General features: G+C 53.1%; 1 protein-coding gene across 11 annotated transcripts in view; it reads left to right on the top strand.

Annotated features, from left to right (window-relative positions):
- TMEM229B (transmembrane protein 229B) overlaps nt 1–23,439 on the top strand; it is a 37,928-nt gene that overhangs the window by 8,422 nt on the left and 6,067 nt on the right. For 3 of the 11 annotated variants that reach the window (XM_037031235.1, XM_037031234.1, XM_037031237.1), the window contains exon 2: nt 16,930–17,111. Coding sequence is in view for 1 of the 11 variants with exons in the window: in XM_037031241.1 (XP_036887136.1) it covers nt 16,985–17,104 (120 nt within the window). In the remaining 10 variants the exon portion in view is untranslated. Of the gene's footprint in view, nt 1–7,506; nt 7,663–7,808; nt 7,978–11,327; nt 11,397–13,146; nt 13,224–14,363; nt 14,441–16,766; nt 17,112–21,181; nt 21,264–23,439 lie in introns of those variants that run through there. The other 8 variants (XM_037031239.1, XM_037031240.1, XM_037031233.1 and 5 more) reach the window with 7 other exon arrangements.

A 23,439-nucleotide genomic window follows, 5' to 3' on the forward strand; every position in this document is an offset into this window, starting at 1 on the left:
ACTGGCCTGCAACCCAGGCATGTGCCCTGTTTCTGGTCATTCTTAGGCAGTAGAAGGTCCCGTAGTCACTTTAAGTTCAATATTGAGTATGTCCAGCCCTTTGTCAGTGGGCCGGCGGGGACAGGAAAGGGTGCACTTGGCCAGCACTGCTGGCTGCCAGCTTCTAGCTCCCTGGGCCTGGTCGGTACTGAACGCCAGTTCTCTCTCTTGCAGCCGTGTTCGTGGGTTCTCATAGGCATCCCACCCCCAATTTCTGGAGTCATTCACTTCCATTTGTCTCGAAAAGAACAAATAATCTTCTATGCTACATCCTTGTTCTTTCCTGAGTTTCTAAAATCCAGTGATTCACTCCAGCCCAGTTTGGCAAAGGTCCTTCAGTCTGGCTGAGGGGCCCTTTTGGACGAGGGGGCCTCTCTTGCATGTGGCCCATATTAGTGCAAGGAAACAATCCCACGTCATTTGGCACAGCGACCTCCCAGCGCAGCCATCTCCTTGGCTCCTCCGGCAGCAGATGGCCAGCCTGTGTCTCGTGCCTGGGGTGTCTCAGGTGGCGGCGGCCAGATGCCAGTCTACCCCGTCTGCCCAGTTGCAGGGTCAGACATCAGGTTTCCTGAGTGGTCCTGTGGACGCCCTCTTACCAGCTTGGCAACGTCAGACCTGTTGTTCTTGATGCCTTAGTTAATACTCTGTTTTCCTCACCCGAGGATATGTTTATTGATTTTAGGGAGAGGGGAAAGGAGAAAGAGAGAGAAACATTGACCGGTTGCCTGCTGTAGGTGCCCCTACTGGGAATCGAACTGAACCTGCAACCTAGGTATGTGCCCCGACCTGGGATCGAACCCACAAACTTTTGGTGGCAGAGGTGTCCAAACCACAGCCCACAGGCCGCATACAGCCCAAGATGGTTATGAGTACGGCCCAACACAAAATCACAAATTTATGTAAAACATTATGAGATTTTTTTTGTTTGCTTTCCTTAGTGTTTGTGTATTGAATGTGTGGCCCTAGACAACTCCTCTTCTTTCAGTGTGGCCCAGGGACGACAGAAGGTTGGACGCCCCAGGTTACGGGATGGCTCTCCTACCAAGGGATCCACCTGGCCAGGGCTCCAAAGTGCTTCTGAAAGTCGGAGCCCACCTGGGCTACCAAGGCGTGTTTGACCAAAAAGCACCTCAGCTGGGGTCTTTTGTGCCTCTCGTAGTTTCATCGCTGTTGGCAGTGATTGTGCAAGGACCGGCTGAGGGGCAGTGCAGGGCAGATAGCTAACCCTGATTCCTATCGCTTCCTGCTGTTAACTGTCTGGTTTCCTCACTTTTAAAGTGTAGCCAGGGGTTAGCTCCCTTCACTTGTCAGTGTCCTGTGATTTATGTGTACCTCCTTGTCCCTCCTACCTCCTAAGCTCCTGAGGGCTGGACCTGGGTCTTGTATGTCTTAGTCCCTCCCAGGACTGTGTACAAGGGTTTACTCGTAGAAGGTGTTTAATAACCCCTGTGGGCTTCTGGTGGGAAATGCTGCTGCCCTAAGTCTGCCCTGGCCTTGACCAGCTTTTAAAAATCGCCTTCATCTGGGGGCTCACTGGTGAGGACTTTGCAGAGGTCTTTCCTGCATAAGTTTACCACAAAAATGTTGGGTCCAATCTGCTGCCCTTTTTCTCAAAGAAAGCTCATGCAGTGAGTGCTGTTACGACTCACACTCCTCTGTCTGTGGTTTCAAAGTCCAGGACGTGATCAAACGGAAAGCTTTTCTGTAACTCGTGTGATGGCAACACCTGACCTAAGTGAGGCCCCTGGTCATCTGTCCGGCGGAGTGTGACCTCATAGATGTGGCTGCAGAAGTGTCCATGTGTTGGATGGGAGGCAACCCCGCTGTGGAACTGAGCAGTCTCTGGGATGTGCTCTATACCACCTTCTTAAAATTGTTTTTGAAAGATTTATTTATTTATTTTTAGAGAGAAGGGAAGGGAGGGAGAAAGAGAGGGACAAAACACCAGTGTGTGGCTGCCTCTTGCATGCCCCCAACTGGGCACCTGGCCTGCAACCCAGGCGTGTGTCCTGACTGGGAATGGAACCGGCAACCTTTTGGTTTGTAGGCCAGCACCCAGTCCACTGAGCCACACCAGCCAGGGCTTAAACATGTTGTTCAACCCTGAATTCCAGGTGTTTGGGATAAGGGGTTGTGGTGCTGGGTGGTGTTTCTCCACGGAGGTGTTATTGGCACCAGGGGTGGGCCGGGGCTTTGTGATGCGAGACTCTTCCCACCTCACAGAACTCCACCTGACCCTGTCTCACTGCCCCACCCCTGGTTCTAGTGTAACTATAGGCTGCGCCTTAGTTTACCAATCTGATTCCGTAAAACGTTGCATTACGATATCATGTATCTTGATTACTAAGCTTTTGGGGGCACACCTTAAATTTAAATTTTGTGCCTGGAGTGAATGCCTCTGTTGGTTGCCTCACCCTCGTCTGCCCTGGCCCTGCAGGACTCCTAAACCTAGAAGGCTTTCCCCCTCCCCACAGCCTTGCCTCTGAGATGAACTGGTGTGCCCTCGGGGCGGGAAGTACCTGCTGGCTTGTTCCTGTTTCCCTGGGGCATGGGTGGGGGCCTTATTGGCCTCTTAGCTGAGTCAGCTCCCCAGAGGGACTTGTAAACTGGTCCCGGATGCACTTCCCACCTGTGGGGGAGCCTTTAGAGCCCCAGGATCCTGCTTCCTCTTCTTACTTCTGGGAAGTGATGCAGCTATGCATTTGAGAATCTCTCTGCTTGTTAAATTCCCACAGCTGCTTTGATGTGATGCTTTAAAATCTTTTTAAAGACACCAATGCACCTGGGAAAATATGAAAACAATAGGAAAATGTACAACGATGGAATCTAAAGTCTTCTATTGTGTTTCATTCACTTTTTGATGAGAACATTGGGAGGAGAGGCGTGGTGAGTGTTAGTGGAAGCCAGCAGGCTGCCCCTTCCTTTCTCCCAGGCCTCTTGCGTCCTCAGGTTGCGGGGGACGCCTGAGTGAGTTAGCTATCCCCTCTCAATTGAAGGACATAGTCTTTTTTCCCCCCGGGTCCCTGATTGGCAGTGATGGGCATGCCCATGGGAATTCGTGCCTCATTACCCCCCATCCCCACATTGAATAACCAGCCCCTCTCAGAATCTGATCCCTGAGTATTTCTGGCCTGACTTTTTAACCTATGGGAGGTCCTCTGAGATCATTTCTCTACCCCTCTGCCTGTCCACTGTTCCTCACGAGATAGCATTTTCCATAAATACATTTCCCTAAGCGTCCACTTACAAACTGTTTACTCATCTTCTCATCCATTAAGAAGATACTCCCCAGACCAAGCCTGGCACCTATTGCTTTGACTTCTTCTAAACTCATCCTCGCCTCTGGATGCTGAAGCATTTATCATTTCCCTGACCCGTGCAGATTGACTTGTGGTCTTTTACCTCTAGTCATTAAATGCTGGAACATGCTGAGGTAGGGGATAATTTGAATTCATCATAGAAATGAAATTCCCCAAAGGTGCCCACGTGAATAGTCTTCGTAAGCCCCACAGATTTACCATATTGCCAGTATACCTGTCATCCACGAGCTTCATGTAAGTAATCTGTAAATGACCATGCGTTTATTCGGTGGCATCGGTCACGCAAAGCCACCCTGATTCCGCCCACCCCCGCATTTCCCTCGGCACCGCAGTTTCTCCGGCCCCTAGGTGCACCTGATGTGGAATGGTGCCCCCCATTATTTAGCAAATATTTGTGATGCCTCCTAATTACCCTGAACAGAATTTATAGATAATGTGATCTACCTACTTACGTAAGTGTAGAAACACCAGTAAAACGCCTTGACTGTAACAGAAGAGAGAAATAAAGAACAAGTTAGTTAGGATACAGTATCGCATTTGCTTGAACGTGGCTGCACGGAGGACGGAAGGAGGAAGTCAGATGCCCGAACCTGTACACAGAGTCACGGGGGTGCAGCAGCCTTGACCCTCCCACAGCCCAGGCTGACCGTGTGGGCGGCTCGAGCGCCAGTGGAGATGCTACTGAGCTTGACCTGACTGTCCAAAGGGGTGAACCACTCTCGGTGAGGTTCCAAAGAACATAAAGAACAGGATCCCCCCCCTTTGTACTCTAAGGCAGCCAGCGATCCCCAACCTTTTTGGCACCAGTGACCGGTTTCGTGGAAGACAACTTTTCCACAGACTGGGAGTCGGGAGGAGGGGGACAGCTTCGGGATGATGCGGGCTCACCTCCTGCTGTGCGGCCCGGTTCCTAACAGGCCTGGACTGATGCCAGTCTGTGGCCTGGAGGTTGGGGACCTCTACTCTAATGACATTCCTGGACAATTCAGTCCATGGCAAAACTAGGCAAAAAACCTGTGTTTATTTGAAAAAGAGAGTTTGGTTCTGGAAGCAGAGGATCACAAACGAGCTCTTCGCCTCTGAACGTCCAGGGGGCCATTCTGAAGTCACGGGGGACAGTTGTGTGTGGCGGCTGTGGGAGGTGGGGGTGCCGACAGCACCCATAGTGCCCCCCTCCCCCACGGTGCTGACACAGGGGCCCGCCCGTCCCAGGGGTGGCCCCAGTGAGGACTCCTGGTCTGGAAGAAGGACCAGAACTAGGAACTGGGAGACCTGTGCCTGAATGTTTGTGCAACCTTAACTCTGAAGGTCAGTGTCCCCTTCCTGTACAGGGATTTAATGACATGCGTGTCCTGCTGGCCTTCAAGACTGGGGCTCCTTGTGCTCCCTCCACGACCTCAGGGCAGCCGGAGCCTCCATGTGCGTCCCACAGCATGTAGTCCATCCCCACCCTCTCCCTCGCTGCGGTTTTTCTTAGCATTTCAACATCCTCAGGTCTCCCTTACCCAGGAAAGAAGGCAGGCAGGGAGGGAGGGAGGAACGACACCCTTTCATCTCTGCTACTCTGGCAGCTTTCTCTCTCATTTGCTTCGCAAGCAAATTTCTCAAAGGTTGTGTACACACAGTCTCAGTCACTCCTTCCTAGATGGCCCCCAGTGACCTCTGTGCTGCTAAAGCCCTTCAGGCCCCGTTGGCCTGGCCTCTAATTGGCCACCGCCCCACACTCTCCTGCCCCTCTTCCCTGACAGGGTCCTTTCTGGGTGTCCCTCTGCCTCCTGGGCCCTCCCTCGGGCCCCTCCCACCTCGTCCTCTGCCAGGCCTGGCTGTCACCCTCCCACCTTCTCCCCGGCATGCTCCGCTCTGTACTGCTCCATGCAGTGGGGTCCCAGTCCTGCCCCAGGCTGGAATCCCGTGGGCTGGCTTCCAGGTGTCGAGCACAAGAGACGCGGTCACTCATTGTGAGTCACCTCCGGCGTGGATCCTTTTCTCGGGGAATGAGGCCACCGTCGCTCCAGTCGGAAGTCAGGGTGTCAGCCTCCATCCCCCACCCTCTCGTCCCCTCCCAGGGATTCCCTCCCCAGTCTTGTTAGTCCTGCTTTCTTCAGAGCCCTTCGCTAATGAGAGCTGCCTGCTCGGTGGCATTTGGGATTGCCGCCTCTGCTGACTTGTTGGGATGGCTGACAGCTTTTAGAGGCCCTCAGTGCTGGCCAGGCTGGGGGCCCATTGATAATTAAGAATGCATCGATATGGTTCTGAGTTATAATAGAAAGTGACGGTTTTAGAAACAACATTTACTTGTGCAGTGAAGACACAAGACCTTCTTTTTGATTGTCTCTCTTTTTTTCTCATCTTTGAAATAATTTTCTTCGGTGCCCCATGGCAGGGGTACCCTGAGCATGTGTCTAGTGGGGCACCTGGGCGATCCAGGAGCCCGAGAATGTCAGCCTCCTGTGGCCCGGGCTTGGCTCTGGGCCCCTGGAGTCTCTGCCTGTAGCCCGGTGACATGGGACAGATACTGTTAGTTAATGAACGTGTAGATGAGTGTGTGAATAATGAGATGAACTTGAAAGGACTCAAGGAAAACGCACTGCCAGAATGTAAGTTATTATTTATTATTAGCTTTCTGCTGCCTGATATTACGGTCGAAGTTCTGATGTGTTACATTTCCAATGTGTTAAAAACAGCCAGCCCCACTGTTGTGCTTCAGTTTTCATATCCAGCCTACTTGTCTGCCCATGAACCATGCATATAAGGATTTCTGAATTAATAAGTAAATGAATTTGTACAACATGATGGCTTGCTCCATTCCCTTTAGCCCACAGCGAGGCCGCTTAAAGAGACTCTTATCTGGCTGAGAGTCATTTAAAGTGACCACAGCCAGCTGTGACAGACAGTGAACCTCAGGAGGGAGGCTGTGCCTGCGTGGGGGGTGCAGGAGGGGGGTCATGCTGGTGATGGTGGTGGTGTGGGGAGTGGGGTGTCCACCCGGGAAGCCTGCATGAGATCTCAGAAAGGAGGAATGTGGCCTAAAGCCCGGGGTGAGGCAGTATGAGCCGTATTAGGCACAGAATTGGAGGGGGGAATGAAATGCCTTATAAAGCCCAGAAGACTTAATAAATATGGCTTGCCTCATTATTCCGGGCTTGTGGACAAAATAGGTGTCAAAACATTTCTAGAAATATTAACTGTATATAAGAATATAGCCAAAAGGTTCATCAATCTTGTCCCCCAGTATTCATCGGGAGGCCCCCTAGGAGCTTGCTGACCTTGGGAGAGGAAGGTGTAAATGGATGAAGAAGTGAGAAAAGAGGAGGGCCAGAGAGGACGTGTGTCCACAGGGGACATCCTGGCGAAGCAGGAAGTTTTAAGTCCAGCGCAGACACGTGACGACCAGTGTCCTCCCCAGATTTGCCCCCTGTGTCGGCTCCACCCTCACCCAGCCCCTGTCTAATGGAAGGCCCTTTCGTTGTTTTTTCCCCCAAATGTTTTATTTGGAAATTAATTTCAAACTTACAGAAAAGTTGCCAGAATGGTATGAAGCACCATATGCTCTTTATCCAGATTCACTCTTTTTAACATTTTGCCTCGTTTGCTTTATCATCTTTGTTTCTACTCTTTCCCCCCTGCCCCCACCATTTAAGAGTGACTTGCCTCCATCCTGGCCCATTAACTCTAAATGTTTCGGTGTGGGTTTCCTAAGAACAAGGACATTGTTTTACATAACCTTCAACAAACTGAACGCTCTAGGACGCTTTAGCTAGTCTGCTGGTCGTGTGTCAGGTTCTCCAGTTGCCCAGTCACGTCCTGTAAGGCATATTTCCTCTCCGTATGGGGTCTGGTCTGGGGGCCCTGCTGCACGTGGGTGACATGTCTCTTTAGTCTCCTTTCGTCTCGAACAGTTCCTCAGGCTTCCTGTGTCTGTTGTGACACTGGCATTGTTGAAGGAAGTAGCCTCCTTCTTCTTCCTTAAAAAAACAACATTGTTCTCTTTGGATCTGCCTGATGTTGCCATGTGGTTAGACTCTGGGTTACACATTCCTGGCCAGGATCCTCAGGGACAATGTGCGTGTTTTCAGTGCATTATATCCAGAGGCACCGGACGTCCCTCTGCCCCGTGCGTGTATGTGTGCGGTTTGATCACTCGGCCAAGGTGGTGTCCAGTGTCCTCACTGCGCATTGACTGTTTTCCTTTGCTACCTATACAGAGTCTGTGGGGCGATACCTTAAGACCATGTAGATCTCCAGCTCGTCATCCATATTTCACCTCTGGATTTGGCAGCCTTCCCCTCTGGGTCTGCAGGTATTTCTGGATGCCACACAGGTTGTGGGAGGGCACAGTGCTGTGGGGCCAGAGAGGCCACGGAGGCCTCGCCCATTTGCTGCAATGGGCCCAGCCCTGTTGAATAATCGCTTCCACAATAGTTTTCCTCTTCCCACTCCCACCAGGAACAGAAGCTCATTTGTCATTCACTCAACTGACATCTGAGAATGTTCTTGCAAAAGCTTCTCAGCTTTATTTGGGCAGAGAGGGCTGTGAAGAGAAGGCTGGCGCCCTCTCGGTGATGTTAAGGAGCCGCCGTGGCGTTGGGGAGACGAGACTGTGGCTCACTCACAGGTACAGGGTATAAATGTTATCAGGGCTGTGACCCCAGAGGGCAGCTTGGCCAGAGCCGTCCCATGACCCTGCAGACGCAGGTGCCCTTTGGAGACTGGGGGAGCAGGGGTCGGGTGGGTTAGGCAGGGTGACCTTTGAGTGGGCATGAAGGGCAGGCACGTGTGGGGAAACAGAGGAGAGATAGGGCCTTTCTTCCAGGAGGGGAACCGTGTGCACAGGGACCCAGAGAGGGGCGCAGGGACGGTGCGAGGTGAGGGCCACCCTGGCTAGGGCCGAGGGCTGTTGTGGGGTCAGAATCTACCCCCTTTGCTTTGCAAAATAACTACTTTGCAACTAAATCCTATTGAGCACCTACCTCGGGCCAAACATTTAAAAAAAAGAAACTTTTCCAATTTTAAAAGTAATGTATGATCAGTATAGGGAGTTTAGGGAAATAGAAATATGTAGAGAAAGTTGTAATGAAGCCACGCTGGTTTTGCTCCAGAGACAACCTATGCTTCCTCCATTTCCAAGGTCTTCAATGGCTGTCTGCTAACAGCCTGGTTTTGTTTCCTGGGTTCAGTAGCCCCTCTTGCCCCACAGAGGAGATGAATCGCACTTTTAAAAACATTTCGTTCTGCTGACTTTGTTAGTTTTGTCCTCCAGCTGGAACCTCTGTGTATAGACTTGGTGCTTCTTCCAGGGCGTGGTTTCGGTCAGGTGTTTGGTGAGTCTGGGCTGTGTGCTCCTCTCTCTGCTCCAATTTGGGGTTTCCCAGTCGCCTCTCTGTGAGCACGATTCCATGCTCCACAGCCAGATGTCACTGGCTGTGGCCAGAGGGTAGGATGTGCCTGCCGGGGACTTGCAGGGGACTGGTCTAGGTGTCCCCTTGCCTCGCTACCCCAGTGTCTAGGGCCCAAGCATGGCTGAAGAGGTGGGCAGGGGCCCACTTGCCCTGGTGGCCTAAATCTCCTCAGGGCTTCTCCTGGGCCCCTGTCTGCTGGCTCCAAACTTGGAGCCCCCAGAGGGGCTCATCCAACTGAGTATGGAATCCCCAGCAGCACAGCTTGGGTTCAAATCCCAGTCCTGCCACTTACTTAGCACCATATCTGGGGAAAGCTGTGTCACTCAGGGTCTTGTTTGTAAAGTGGGGATAATAAGAGCCTCTGTCTCAAAGGATCTTTGGGAGGATTAAATGATGTACTGCATGCCAGAGTTCTTAGAACAAGGCTGGGCGAATATCTGTGCTGTGAAAGTGTCTACCATCATTCTTGTTATTATTGTCATGATTTTATTTTGGGGGGTTGCGCTTTCTCCATGTTTATTCCCATCTGCCTTCCATTTTCAGGGAATCCATACAATTCCTTCTTGTTTTATAGGGCTGTAATGGATTTATTCTTCGTAGAAAATGCCTTTTCTGTTATTCTTTAGGGCCTTAGGGGAGGGGGGCATATGTCCCTGGCCTGCTGTGTAGAAACCGTCATGCACTTCCTTTCAGTTCTTTTTCTCTGTGTACAAGTGTGTTGTTGTTACCTGTAACACATACATCGGGGCATCCAGTGCATCGGCGTGCCTGAGAGCCCAGCCCAGCACTGGCCTGGCCTCTGGGTCTGAGTTCCCCGCTGCTGACACTGGCCTGCACGGGCCTGGGAGGGGATGAGTTCTTCTTGGCCTTGCTCAGGCTGTTTGAGGCCGTCCTAATGAATGGATTGGGTCCTCTGTTTCCTTTGTCAAAAGGAATGTTAATTATTTTCAGCACTCTAATTATGTGGCTAATGAGAAACTGAGTGAGATAACATTCCCTTTAATTACTCTTGCCTAAGTGCTATTTGAAGCCATATTTTGAGCCTGTGGCGAGGCTCAATATTTCAGAGCTAGAGGGAGCTGTCCAGGCAGAGGCTGAGCGAGGAGCCAGGGTGTCCGGGCTGAAGCTCATGGGCCCAGGGCCTGGCTGCAGTCAGTGCCCGGCCCAGTGCATGCTGACCTTCCCTCCGTGCCGACCTTCCCTCCGTGCCATTACTTAAGGGAAAGGGACCATTGGATTGGGTCAGGTGCAGAGCAGACAGTGTTGTCACAGCTCCGCCAGAACAACTCTCCTTCCTCAGTCGTTGACCCAGTGCACTTGCCCTTCAGGCTTCTCTTGGCCAGGTCCCCTCACTCTTTGAGGACCTTATTTTGCCTTCCCCCACCCCCATTCAACACTTGGATATCAAGTCTCTGCTGTATGTCAAGTTTTATCCAGGACATGGGGGCAAAGATAAGGGACTCATGGTCCAGATGGCTTTCTGGGATGAAATTGTGATGGTGCCCCTCCCCTCTTGGTCCAGAAGAAATGCCGTGTGTCTGTGTTCTGTTCCCTACCGCCTTCCCAGGCTGGCCTGTGCTAGGGCCCTGCTGTGGTGCTGATACGATGTCTTTTATTACCTGGGCCTTCATGGGTAGATCCTTAGAAGGAGGCTCTCCCAAGCCCCTGGGTGGACTTGAGGCTGGAAGTGGAAGCTCACACAAGACTGTGTGCCATGAGAACTTCTCACCAACTGTAGGTGTCCCGTTACCATGGGTAAATTAAGTCTCCGATTCCCGGCCACATGTCCGTGTCTCTCATGAGAGTGTAGGGAGGGAAAGCGCTGGCCCTCCCGTTAACCTCTTCGGGCTTCTCTTGCCTCGTGAGCAAATGGGAGTTGCTGTCTGCCTCCTAGACCTGCGCAGGCCACTGCGGAGATCGTCCGTGTGAAAGCTGCCTGGCACATGGCCGGCGCCCAGTACTGGTGTGGAGTTCTGAGCGCTCCCAGCAACACCTCTAGACTGAGTTACAGCCAGAGACCCAGAGGCTGGCCTCACTCCCCCGCAGCCAGGGCACTCTCCTGGGCTCTTGGGTGTAGGCCACTCTTTAGACCACGCACAGTGACTTTCATGAGCCAAGGGTTAACCCTCCCTCCAGCTCACAGCGGGGGCCCTGCTTACCTTGGCCTGAGCCTGAGAAAGAGGCAGGGCAGGGGTGTCTGTTCAGAAGGAAAGGGTTTCCAAGAGCAAGGAAGTGGAGCTTTAGGTCTGTGTGTCCGGCAGCCTTCTGTTTACCCTTGGTAAGCTCTGGAGCAGTGCGATCCAACAGAACTTTCTGTGGTGACGGGCACGTTCTGAATCTGCACCGTGCCTGGTGCCAGACACCAGCCACACGCGCCTCCTGAGCACTCGGAGGGGGCTGGTGCAACTGAGGAACAGAATTTTTCATGTTACTCACTTTTAGTTAATTAAAATTTAAATGGTCACACGTAGCTAGGGGCTATCAAATTGGATAGTACCATCCTGGAGTTTGTAGAAAAATAAACTATTTGTGCACTACCTATGCTCACCTTGTGCCTTGTCTCTAGGCTACTCGTTTCCACATACCCTGTTTGCAGAAGGCAGCTGAGGTGTGCTAGGTTGCTGGCCAGGGTCAGGTGAGTCATCCTCTGCCAGTGGAGGGGACAGGACGATAGTCAGGAGGAAGGGCCTCCAATGCTGCAGCCACCTGGCTGGGACCGCCCTGCCTTGCCCGGCATCCGACCCGTCTGGTCCTCCTTCCGCACTTCACTGCCTGCCTGCCGGGGGCAGTTTTCACAGTAACAGAAGTGGCAATGGCACTCGGATGTGTGGTCCTTGTGCTGGTTTGGTACATTCCTGGGGAGGGGGGAGTCGCTTGTGTTAGTTAAGATTTTCTTTTTTTTAATCCTCACCCAAAGATATGTTTATTGATTTTAGAGGGGGTGGGGTGGAGAAAGAGATAGAGAGAAACACCGATTGGCTGCCTCCTGTGCACACCCCAACTGGGGAGATTGAACCCGCAACCTTTGGGTGCACAAGACAATGCTCCAACTGACTGAGCCACCCAGACAGGGCAAGATTTTATTGATTGCAAGTGACAGAAAGCCCAAGAAACTAGCTGGAATAAAAGGGAATATTTTCTTGTTAAAGTGGAATACCCAGGCCAGAGGGTCTGGTGAAGTTAAATTCCTTTGATCAGAAGCAGATGGAAATTACCCGCCTTCAGTCACACAACTCATGTTCCCATCATGTGTCAATAAACTCAAAGCCAAACAATAGCCCAGAATGAGGACCCACAGTTCCCAGCCCCCGCCTGCTGGGGGAATCTTCGTTGACTGGCCTGTTCGCTTGGCAACTGGGGGCTTTGCGCTGGCCCAGCTGGCATTGCAGGGACCACCAGAAGACTTTCGAACTACAGGGTCGGACATGTCTGACCTTTCATTCTACCTACTCCAGCTCTTCTGGCCCTACTGTTTCTCAAACCTGTTTAGCTTGCTCTACCTCAGGGCCTTTTCACTGACTGTTCCCTCTGTGTGGAATGCTTTTCCTAAAGCTCTTTGCCTGGCCTCTTCGCATCTTCCGGATCTCTATGCCCAAATGCTACCTCCTTACAGAAGTTGAAGACTCACACTCTGAAGTCCAGTTTTTTACTGTCCTCTCTCGGTTCTCGCCCTTTCCCCGTGGCCCAGCAATCAGAAATCACAGTGTGTGTTGGCCGGTGTACCTGTCATGTGTCCTCTGCCAGCCTGTGAGCTGCGAGGGGGCAGGGCTGCTGTCTTGTTCACATCGAGTAGGGTGCCTGACCTTCAGTGGGTACTCAGTAAACATTTGTTCACTACTGGAATACAATACCTTGAATAAACAAACCAGCCTCCACAGGACTTCTTGGACTAGGTCTCCTGGTTGTTTAGAAACCTCTAGGGCGACTTGGCTGGAGAAAGCTGGGAAAAATCGGGCTATGGGCATCACTCTGTTGGGGCAGTGCTGGCTTGTCCTCCACTAGGGAGGCCACAGAGGAACAGGCTCCCCGTTGCTACAAAGTCATGGTGTGGTGGGGTATCCTGGGGGACACCCCGTGGCAATGATAGGGAGAGCCCAGATACATACGTGTCCGGGCACTTTGTGGGTGAGGCTGTGAGACAACCGTCTGTCCCTCTCCTGCTGGCAGGAGGAGTCTTCTTGGTCTCATGTGACTCTGATTCTCAGGGGCCCTCAGCTGCCGCCTGATGGGATCTGCATAGGAGATTATTGATGAAGGGGAGGTGAGGCAGCTCTTTACAGTAACACATGCCTCGCTCTGGGATGGTGGCCAGGCAGCTAATTAGAGAGCCCAGCAGCTGTCCAGCCTTTCAGCCAGGCAGCAGGCGGCAGTTTCCTGGTGCCAGGAGGTGGGATGGGAGGGAAAGGAGAGGGGCGTGGGGCCAGAGACCACCCTCCCAAGGTGTAGGGGCTGGGCCGTCACGGTATGTGCTGAGGGGGTAGTGGGGGGCGTGTAAAGTAGGGTGGGCTGGATGGGAAGAGGAAGGGAGGAGAGGAGGGTGGCAGGAGAGGGTGACCTCCAGGAGAGACAGAAGGCTGGTGGTGAGATGGTCAGCAGACAGGAAAGCCCAGGTCCCAAGCCCTGAGCGATGGGCACAGGGTGGAAAGGCACGGTCAGGTGAAGTTCATCCCCTATCTCTGCCCACCTTCCCTATGCCAGTCAAGTCTCCAGGGCCTGGGTCGCCTTGCCGCCCAGGGGGAGCCGATGAGGCACAGCCTTTCTTCTAGAGGGATTTGGAAGTCCAGTTGCCTCTGTAGCCGAGCGTGGTCACTCCTTGGTTTGGGAAGCTGCCAAATCCATTTGTGTTCAGGGCTGGTCTTACTACAGGACAAGTAAAAACATTTGTTCTGGGTCACCTGGGAAGCACTTGAGGGGGTGGGGGATGCTGTGGGTCACTGGAGGACTCCCCAGTGGATTTTCAGGGCATCATATTTTTCCTTTGTGGGCACCTGGGGTGAAGGAAACTTGGGGAGGGTTAAGGAAGAGGAGAGTGAGAGAGAGAGGGAGTTTTGCCTGCTGCTTCCTGGCTCCAGTCTTAGGTTCTGGGCCACAGAGGTGAGGGCAGGGGTGGGGGTAGATTTGGTTTTTAGGTTCTGGTCAGAGAAGCAGAGATTCAATCCTGCAAGCCCAGCTTACCCTAAATAGTTATATGGGCAGAGGGTGAATGGTGCAGAAGGAATTTCCTGCCAGCAGCTGCTGATTAAACCTCTTTGGGAGATGAATGCTGCTTGCACGAAAACTGGACGTGCCTTTTGAGAGTGCCAGCTCATTGTAGACATAACAGAATAGGCATTGTTGTTCTCTGACCTGAACCCGACCTTGGCCCTGTGCCCACGCAGGAGCCTGCAGTGTCTCTGGAGATGCCCAGGACGCTGTGATCCTACCCCAGACTTCCTTGTGTGACACGTCTTCTGGACTGTCTGGACCCAGGGCTCCCACCTCAACCTCGTCTCTTTGCCCCCCTCTGTCCAGGCGATGGCTCTGGGAGGTGGGAGAAAGGAGAGCAAGCATTCTTTGTTCCCTCGTCTGCGGAGACAGCCCTGACCATGGTGAACCACTGTTTACGGTGCTTTGTGGAGGAAGCCTTTCCATGAAGGAAGCCTGCAAAGGAGAGAAGCTCCCCAGCCATCACCGTGTTTGGTTAATGTCACTGGGTGGTGTGGTCACCCCCAAATTTACCTGGACCCTTCTCTTCCTTGCTTGTCTATCCATCCAACAGAAGTTCCACAGTCTCAACAAATTCATTATGTGGAGGGGAAACAGACACATAATATGTTTCAACACAAGGGTGTTTGTTCAAAGGCCTGTGGGAACACTGGCGAAGGGATAACTGGGGGGCTATGGGAGATGGCATCACGTCAAAGGAATGAGGAGGGAGCAGGGTCCTGGAGGAGTGGGTGTGGGCTGCGGAGGAGGGCAGGGAGAGAGGGCTCGGAACCACAGTAGTCTTTGCTCCTTCCAGCTCCTAGCAGCCCCTGCATGTTGACGGAAACCCTGTATGGACAGACTCAGTTGTGTGTTCACAAATAAGCAGCTTACAGGGTGGACGGAATAGCTTACATGTAACAAAGTGTGTGTGTGCAGACGTGCGCCTGAAGAACGAGATTTGGATGGGAAGCGGCGTGAAGGCATGCTGCGTGGTGGGGGCAACCCCGGAGCAACCCTCAGGGGCAACCCCGGAGCCCGAGGACCAGGGTTTGCATCACATGTGTGGATTTGGCCTGATTTCCTAATATCTTGAGACTCAGTGTTTTCATCTCTAAAATGGGAGTGAGGGGCGATATTTTCTGCCCTCCCTGCAGGACTCCTGGCAGAATCGTGGAGGTGATGTATTACTCAAAAAGGTCTAACTTCTACCCACGTTAGTCATTATCAGTGTGCCTCACACATTCATATACTCTTAAAACTTCTGGCTCAGGCCATGCAGTTCGTAGAGGAGCCTAATGCCCTGTGCACCCTGGGACCTACCCTCAGGGGTAGTGTGTGTTGGAGGGGCTGGGTCCCCTGTTACCTCCCCAGCTCCCCAGCAGCCCCACCAGCTCCCTGGGGAGGAGCCTGCAGACCAGGGGGCAGGACGTGTGCAGTGTGAGGCTGGCTGGGGAGGGAGCCTGTTCTCACTGCTGCGGCTTCATCTGCCGGGTGGTACCTTGGCCAGCAACGGGCTCCCTGGGATGCCTGCAGATACCATAAGGCTGTGCGGCCAGGATGTGGGCTTTGGTTTCTGTTTCAGTTTTGCATTGGACTTGGGCTATTGATGTGGTCTGTTTAGAGCCCAGGGGAGGGGAGGGGCCCGTGCCCATGGGTGGAGTGAGTTCTCTGGGCCACAGGGTGGTACTGGCGCTGGGGCTGTTGAACACACCCCATTAAAGCCCTTTCTTGAGGTGATAGGTACGTACATGTCTTGGTGACCCCCACCCACCATCAGGCAGGCAGGGAGATAGGAGGAAGGTGGACAGGTGGGACAGGGTTGGAGGCTTCTGTTTGTGGAGGAACTGGGGAGGTACAGGGGTGAGGTAGAGTGCAGGAACCCAGGGCCCTTGGTGCCCTCTGCCCCAGGGGTGCACACCGTACCCGCCTGCCAGCACACGCACACACAGTAGTTTCGGGTCCCCAGCCCCAGCCCTTTGCTTCTCAGCTCCCCTGCTGCCTTGCAGGTCGTCAGCTTAGGGACCAAAGGCTGGAGTCCCCCCTGCTCCGAGAGCCTGGGGTGGGGGAGGAATGCAGGTGACCCTGGGTGTCAGCACAGGGTGGCCCCTCTGCGCTCCACCCTGCCTGGCCATCTGCAGCGGCAGGGGGATGGTGCCAAGTGCCACCTCTTCTCAGCTTCCGAGTGGCCAGGGCATCCTTCCACGGGGCCGTGCTGGACCCGTCCTGGGTTTGTGCACTGGTGCGGTGTTCAAGGGGCTTTCAGGAAAGCCTCAGCACCTTCACATAAAAACTAAACATGTGGCACTCTCTATCAAATGGTCAAGTCTTGGGGTTTGTGTAAAATATGTACGTGGCAAGGGACCTCAGATGGATGGCAGCTTGTAATCTGTTACTGATGTTAACAGGAAGGGCCTCAACATCAAAGTGATAAAATAACAGAAGGAAATAAGTATTAGGGTGGTGGGGTTGTGGGTTGAGGGCTTCAGCAAGTATCATTGGTGTGCTTGTTTTTCTGTGTTGTTCTTAACTTCCCGAACGCTGAAACAAACAGCCTACCTTGCCTGTCTTCCGTGAGGCTCTCGACCGCCCTTGAGAATAGATGTGCCAACGACACGGTGAAAGCGAGAGTGTAATTTGAAGCTTAATGAGAATGGAGCCGGACTCTAAAAGTATATCCCCTCTCAGATTATGACTGAGCACTTCTCTCGTGGTGAAAGAAGCCCTAAGTCCCGGCCCACATGTGACTTGGGACGGATCCCAGGCTCTCGTCACTGGACTAACCAGACCCGAGCAAACAGAACAGCCTAGAGGAGGTGGCAGGTTCCGGGAGAGGGGTCAGGTGTCCTGGACAGAATGAGTGTCTGGTGCTGAGTCTGGAGCCGGGGCCTTGTGGCATTTGCCTTAGGGCTGCTTCTCTGGCTGGCCTGGTGGCTCAGAGCTGGGGAGAGTTTAATCTAAAGAATGCCTCCTTTTTTCCCCAGGGACACATGGAAGCCCCTTGCCTACTAGCCGAAGATCAGCTGAGCCCCGGGACTAATGGTTACTCACACTGCTGAGAATGGCACCGTCGCCCAGCCAGGCACCGGGGCAAAGGATAACCCGGGACACTCCTGGAGAGTGAGCCTGATGTCTATTCTGAGCTGCGCATTCAAGGGTGTGATAAGTGAGTATGTTACAGGTGCCCTGGGGATGGCTAGCCCTCCCTACCTCAGCAGCGTGGGCCAGGTCCGGAAGTCCCGGTTCTGAGCCCACTTTCTGTCCGAGGGCCTGCCAAAGATGGCCTCTGCTTCTGTCCAGTGACACCCCCTTCTGGAATTACGTGTTAAGAAATAGTCCCAGAGAAGACTAGGGCAGGGATGGGAGGAGAGTGTCCAGCAGTCTCAGGCCATGTCCTTTGCTGAAGCCACCTTAGAGGCACTTGGCCTCTAAAACTGGGCCAGACCGCTGACGTGTGTGATGTGAGACACCCAGCACACGGGAGACTGCATCTTCCCCAATTCTCCTTCTTGCGGGTACGCTCATGGATGCTTTGGGCCCTGGGCTCTGTTTGCGTGCAGTAGGAACTGCTTCTCACCTGGGACTTCTACTCGGTCCAGATGCCACGAGCAGTTTCTATGACAACCCTGGGCAAAGCATCCAGGGGAAGGGGAGGGATTTGTGGCACTTGAGCTGCCATAAAACTAGCCACCAGGGGGTCTGCTGGTTTTGTGCCTTTAGCTGTGTCTCCTCTTCAGTCCAGATAAGCTCCACGTGGAGTGTGAGGCGCCCAGCTGTGGAATATCACCCGTCCTCAGTGGCCTTTCTTTGCAGCCTGGGCCTCTGGCTTTTCCTGGATCATGCTATAAAAAATGACAACTGGCTGCATTTCTAAGCCCCAGAAGCCTGTTTGCGTGAAGGCTACTCCGTCTGTGGGACCAGACACCAGCAGATGGAGTGCTCCCCTGGAAAGCAGGGCCGAGAGAGCAGGTGCCCTGCACTCCGGACTGGACGCTTTTGGGGGCAGCTGGGCTGCTCCGTGGGAGCTCGGAGCCTTAGATTCCACAGACGACTTTGCAGGAGGAGAGTAACTAGGTATTTCTCAGCTTTAGGTAGGGCTTGACTCCACTGCCATTGGAGAGCTTCAAACTCAGGGCTAGAATCTATTTTCACCGAGCCCAGACTTGCAAAATCAGCCTGTGGTAGGAGGGTCTTTCACGAAGCTGTTCTTGGGTTGAGTTGCAGTTGGGGTGGTGTGAGCGTGCTCGGAAGGCAGGGGTGGCGTGGGCATAGGTGGACGGCCGCAAAGCCCACCGCGGGAACACGGCGGCTCAGTCCGGAGAACTCTTCCCCACATACCACAGAACTCCCCGGAGCGGTCCACACCACCCACCTCAAAACCGTCATACCTCTGCGCAGTCATCGCATTTTCGGCATCGTTCATTAACAGGTAGTCCCAGAGAAGAGAAGGGCCAAGTTCCTTTAGTTACAGGCACAAAAAACATGCTCCTGGTGGCGTCGGTGTAACTGTGGAAATGGGAAACTGTCATTCTCCCTTTGGTGGCCACCTGCGTTATTAAGCAAATTACCGTTTTCTACTTGTGGAATGTTACACAGCCATTGTAGTGACGAGCACATAGACGATACATCAGCTTGGAAACGGGATTGTGACGTAGTAAGCGATAGTGTCAGGTTACAGGATGAGCCCATTGTGGTAACTCGTAAAATGCACACGAGAAAAGGCTGCAGCGTGGAAGTGACCATGGCTGCTGGCTGAGTGGACCTGTGGATGCCTTTTCGCTCTACGGTGCATGGATTTTCTCCTAAAACTATGTTTAATCTGGATGAATACACGACACACCGTTCCTGGTGACTTTCTCTACCAGGTGGGATGATGGGGGGACTTTGCTTTCTGAGTCATTCCTTTCTGTACTGTTTAAATTTCAGCTGTGAACACATTACCTTTGTAATCAGAAAACAATACAGTTTAAAACACTAGAATTAAAATTTTTTTAAAAAGCTGTACACCCCAAGAAGGAAGAGAATAGCAAGGCTGCGCTGGCTAGCTGTCTGTGCCTGCCCTCATCAGAGTTGATGGGCCTGTGCCGTGGGGGCCCAGTCACTCATTCATTCATTCACTCCACAGGCCTGAGCGGGCCTTCCCGCCAGGCACAGGCTACCTGGCAGCCAACGGGACAGAGCCCCTGTCATTCTAATTGGCAGACACAGCGAGCAAGCGGCCACGTGTCAGGATGTGAGAGGGCTATGAAGGAAATAAGGTGGGATGGTGTGAGTGACAGGGGCTGTTTTGGAGTGGAGATCAGAGGTCTCTGAGGGGCGGTGGAGCTGAAACCTGAGTGACAACAGCGAGGCAGCCGCGTGAGGTCTGGGAAGGCCTTGCAGGCAACACACGGGATGCCCAGCCTACAGGCCCCCTCCCCAGGGTGCCCTTTGTTGCTTGAGCCCTGGGGAGCCTGTGCCTGGGCTGACTTGGTGTTCCAAATGCAGCTGGGATTTGCTTAGTGCCTGAGACCCTCTGAAGTCCTCCCCTGCCACTGGCCTATGTGGATTGGTTGGTCCAGGCACAAGGCTTCTCTGGGCAGCCTGCACACTGGCTGCAGCCCTCACCTGGCAGGACTGGGCCATTGGAGAGTCCCCGCAGCCTTGGGGTGGGCTGGCAGTCAGGGAGGCTCTAGGTAACACGTGTCCTGGTGAGGGATCTTTGAATGGCACGTGCCTTGAGGCCCTGTGAAGGTCAGCTTTTGACCATGGGCGACCTTCACATGGATCCTGCCAGACCTTGGCCTCAGAACAGAGCTTGGTCTCTCAGAATGGACTGAAAGCCTTTGGTGGCTCTGACACCCAGTTCTGAGCTTCCCTGACGATCAGCCTAGAAGCTCATGCCCTCCCTGTTTCCTATTGTCTGTCCATGGACTGTCCCAGGCTTCCAGAAGCAGAAACCCAGGAAATGATAGCGCCCTCAGAGGAGCTATAGTCGGCCTCAGGCAGTGCAGTATGCTAGTTGAAAGTGAAGGCTCTGGAGCTGGGTTCGAATCCCACTTCTGCCTTCTATAGCTGTAAGAACTTAGGCTACTTATTAGCCTTTCTCTGCCTCAATTTCACCCTCAGTAAAAGGGACTTGAAGATTATTTGAGTTGATACATGGAAAGTTCTGAGAAGAGTGGTTGATTATTAATATTATTGTTACTTGAGAAGTGGAGGGAGGACCGTCCCAGGGGGCTTTCCCAGGGGATGCCCACAGTGAGAGAGGGTGGAACTCTGGCATCTGGGCCACCCAATGACCACAGGTATTTCCCCACCTTTGCTTCCCTTCTGGCTCTGAAGCAAATTCACATTTTGCTCCCCACCCTCAACCTGATGACCACAGGGGACACTCAGGATGGTTTCAGACCCTGCGTCTTGCACCCAGATGCAAAGGTAGCTCACTGATTCCACTTCGCTCCAGCGTGGGGTCTACCAGGGGACTGGGCTCAGTCACTCAAGCTGTGTCCCCACTGCCTTGCCCTCAGGGTTGTGCATCTCCCCAGAACACAGACCAGACGTGATGTTGGTACCTGGGGATGGGGAGTGGAATTTGGGAAGTAAATGGGGTGAAAGAGGAAGACCTGCTCAGGCTGGCCACACGGAGGGGAAGCCCAGTTTTCTAGCAGGATGCTCTTCTGGACAAAGATTTCCAGAGTCACTGTGTTGTGGCGCCTCAGCTTCCTGGAACAAGATGGGAGTTTCTGGCAAAACCAAGGGCAGTCATCTCATCTGGGTTTGCTTTCAGCCTGCCTTGGACTTCCATCACATTCTCTTCGCTCCTCTCAACTGTTTTCTGTGCTTTCTGCCACCCTAAGGAATAGCTCAGCTGGCTCTTTGCCGGAACTCTGCACTCCAAGGAGAATAGTAGTTGAGATAGTCCTAGGCCCTGGGCTCTGAAAGCCAGCCCCTTCCCCTCAATCACCTGTCCCTTGGAGGGGCAGTGCCCTGCGCTGGTAAGGCTCCTTCAGTTCTGGGCCTTTCTTGGAACTCCGTGTCCTTGGGTCCTTTGATCAACAAGTATGAAGAGTTTCATCAACACTTGCTTTACCATCCCCCAAATCCCTCTTGCGAAACTCTCCACTGCTCTCCAACTTTTTTCTCCTACCTTCAGTCTTTCTCACACGCTCCTCCTCTTGACTCCACCCTAAATTTTCTTTCCTGGGCTGTCCCATTTGTCAGTCACGGTCCTGAAGACAGTGCATTTGTCACCAGGAGAAAGAGGCTGACGTCCCCTGTGCTGCTGGTTCAATCTGATGCTGGCTGTCCCCGGGCTCTGATCCCAGGACTGAAGGAGGTAATGGAGGGGTCCCAGGCAAAGGGCTCAGGTGGGACAAGTCCAAGACAGGAACAGGTATCTATTGGGTCTAGCCAAGGATGGGCAAGCTCAAGGTGTGAGCACAGCTCCTGTGGATATTAGACATGGGTTTGAGGGGTGGCTTCTGAAAACCCACCCAAGCCAGTGTCTGCCCCACCAAGAATGTCTGTCCCACCACAGTGTGAGCTGCCATCCCAGCTGACGACACTGTTTCAAATCCCTGTTCCCTGTCTGTACCCCCATCTCCTGGCCCAGCCAAGACTTCAGGGTACGCCCCCATTGTCTTCCACGGACCAGACATATTCTCCCAGCACAACATGAGACACAGTCCGACCTTGCCTAGGTATGCTTCCCCTCCCGTTCTTCGGGTTACGGAAGATTCCAAAAACGGAATCTTTGCCCCCGTCACCCCTGCTCTCCTCCCCCGACCCTCTCTTCTGTTTAGCAGCTTCCCTTCCCTGGGACAGCCGTCTCTTTAATCTTGCTTCTGCTTGTAGGGTTTAGGAGTCCAGCTCTTCCAAGTCACCTGTTCCAGGAGTGACTGGAGCCTCTGATTTGTTACCCACTTGGAAACCATTCTTGGCTGTTTCAAAAGATGAGACCAAGAGGCAATGAGAGCAGGATTTTAAAAATCAGCATCAGGGTGGGGGCTGACCTGCATGGTGAATGTAGCCATGCTGGGCTGCTGGACGGGAAGCCCCTTCCCCGGATCTTGGGGGATGGAGGAGCCAGGGGTTCTGTGTGCAGGTCCGGTGGACAGCCCCAAGTTCAGAGGAGTCCGAGTGGGTGGGAGGCAGAGTGGTCTGTCTGGGGTTCAGGATAAAATGAGCGTATGAGAAGCTGTACCAGGAATGCTGGCCCTTTCATTTCCCCTATCTTTTCCAGTCCAGCCTTCAGAGGACTGGTGCCGAGACCCTCCACTTCTCGGCCACCCGGAAGCCGGGAGTTCACACTGACTCTGCTTGGCTGAGGCCTAACTCTTCCTTGGGCCGTGTACACAGTTTCTGTTTTCACAGGGTGCTTTGGTAGCCAGGTTGGTGCTGTGGGTGGAGGTAAGGACCTGACCTGCTTGGCAAAGAAGGCTGCCTGGCCGCTAGTGCGGGCAGGGGCCAAATGACCCTGTCTCCAGTAGAAGGGGCACTTCAGGAGGGGCAGGTGACCAGGAAGCCTGGCTCTGTGCCAGCCATGATGGCCACCCTTTCTTGAGCATTGGCTGTATTCTCAGTAGGGTGTGTCTGTTAGCTCATTCCTCACGGTGACCCTCAGGGATAGTGAGTTGCTCTATCTTCACTTTACCTACAGGGAAACTGAGGCACAAAGAGGCCAAGTGAGATGCCCTAGACCCTGCGGGTGTGGGGTATTGGCCAAGATGCAAACCCAAGCATTTAGGATCAGGTTTCCTGAGGTTCATTTGCCTGGCAACTTTATTGAGCATCTTCTATATACAAGGCACAAAGATGACTAATACATGTTCATTTAATACTTTTTCAAGATAAAATTTGTTTTTAGAAAAGTTATGCATACTTGTTAGAAAAGTACAAAGAATGAAATAAGAGTCAGTTATGTTACCATCCAGAGATGATGGTGGCTAAATTTTTTTTATATACTTACATGTAGGTATGTATGCCTTTGCCAAACCAAAATCAAATTAAATATTCAGTTCCGAGTCCTGCTTTTCTCTCTGAGCATTGTGCTAAACGAGCGCTCCTTCGGTGGCCAAGTGCTGCCCTTCAGACGGGTTATGGCGAAGCTGAGTGTGCAGTGGCGCCACAGGCGTGAACCGGTTGTAGATTTGGGCACACAGGCCAGTGGGCGGCCCTGGAGGGGGAGGTGCTCGGGAAAGTCTTCATGGAAGAGGAGCTGGATCTTGAAGGCGTATAGGTTCAAGGGCTGTGGTGGCGTGGGGCGTAGCAGTTGGAAGGGCACCCCCGTTAGCCAAAACAGCAATGGAAAGATCCAGAGGACGGGATCTGAGGCAGAAGGGGGGTCACGAACGGCTTGAGCAGCCGTCCCTAGGGGTTGGAGTCTAATGACGTTAAAGATCCACTAATGGGCTTTAAGTGGGGAGAAACATCGGATTTACATTTCAGAAGGATTGCCGTTTGTACACACTCTTGGATAGTGTGATGGGTGCGTTGCAGAGGAGGCGAGGAGG

Source organism: Sturnira hondurensis, unplaced genomic scaffold (genome assembly GCF_014824575.4).
Source record: "Sturnira hondurensis isolate 20B ecotype Veracruz unplaced genomic scaffold, ASM1482457v3 Scaffold0021143, whole genome shotgun sequence".
NCBI classification, from domain to species: domain Eukaryota; kingdom Metazoa; phylum Chordata; class Mammalia; order Chiroptera; family Phyllostomidae; genus Sturnira; species Sturnira hondurensis.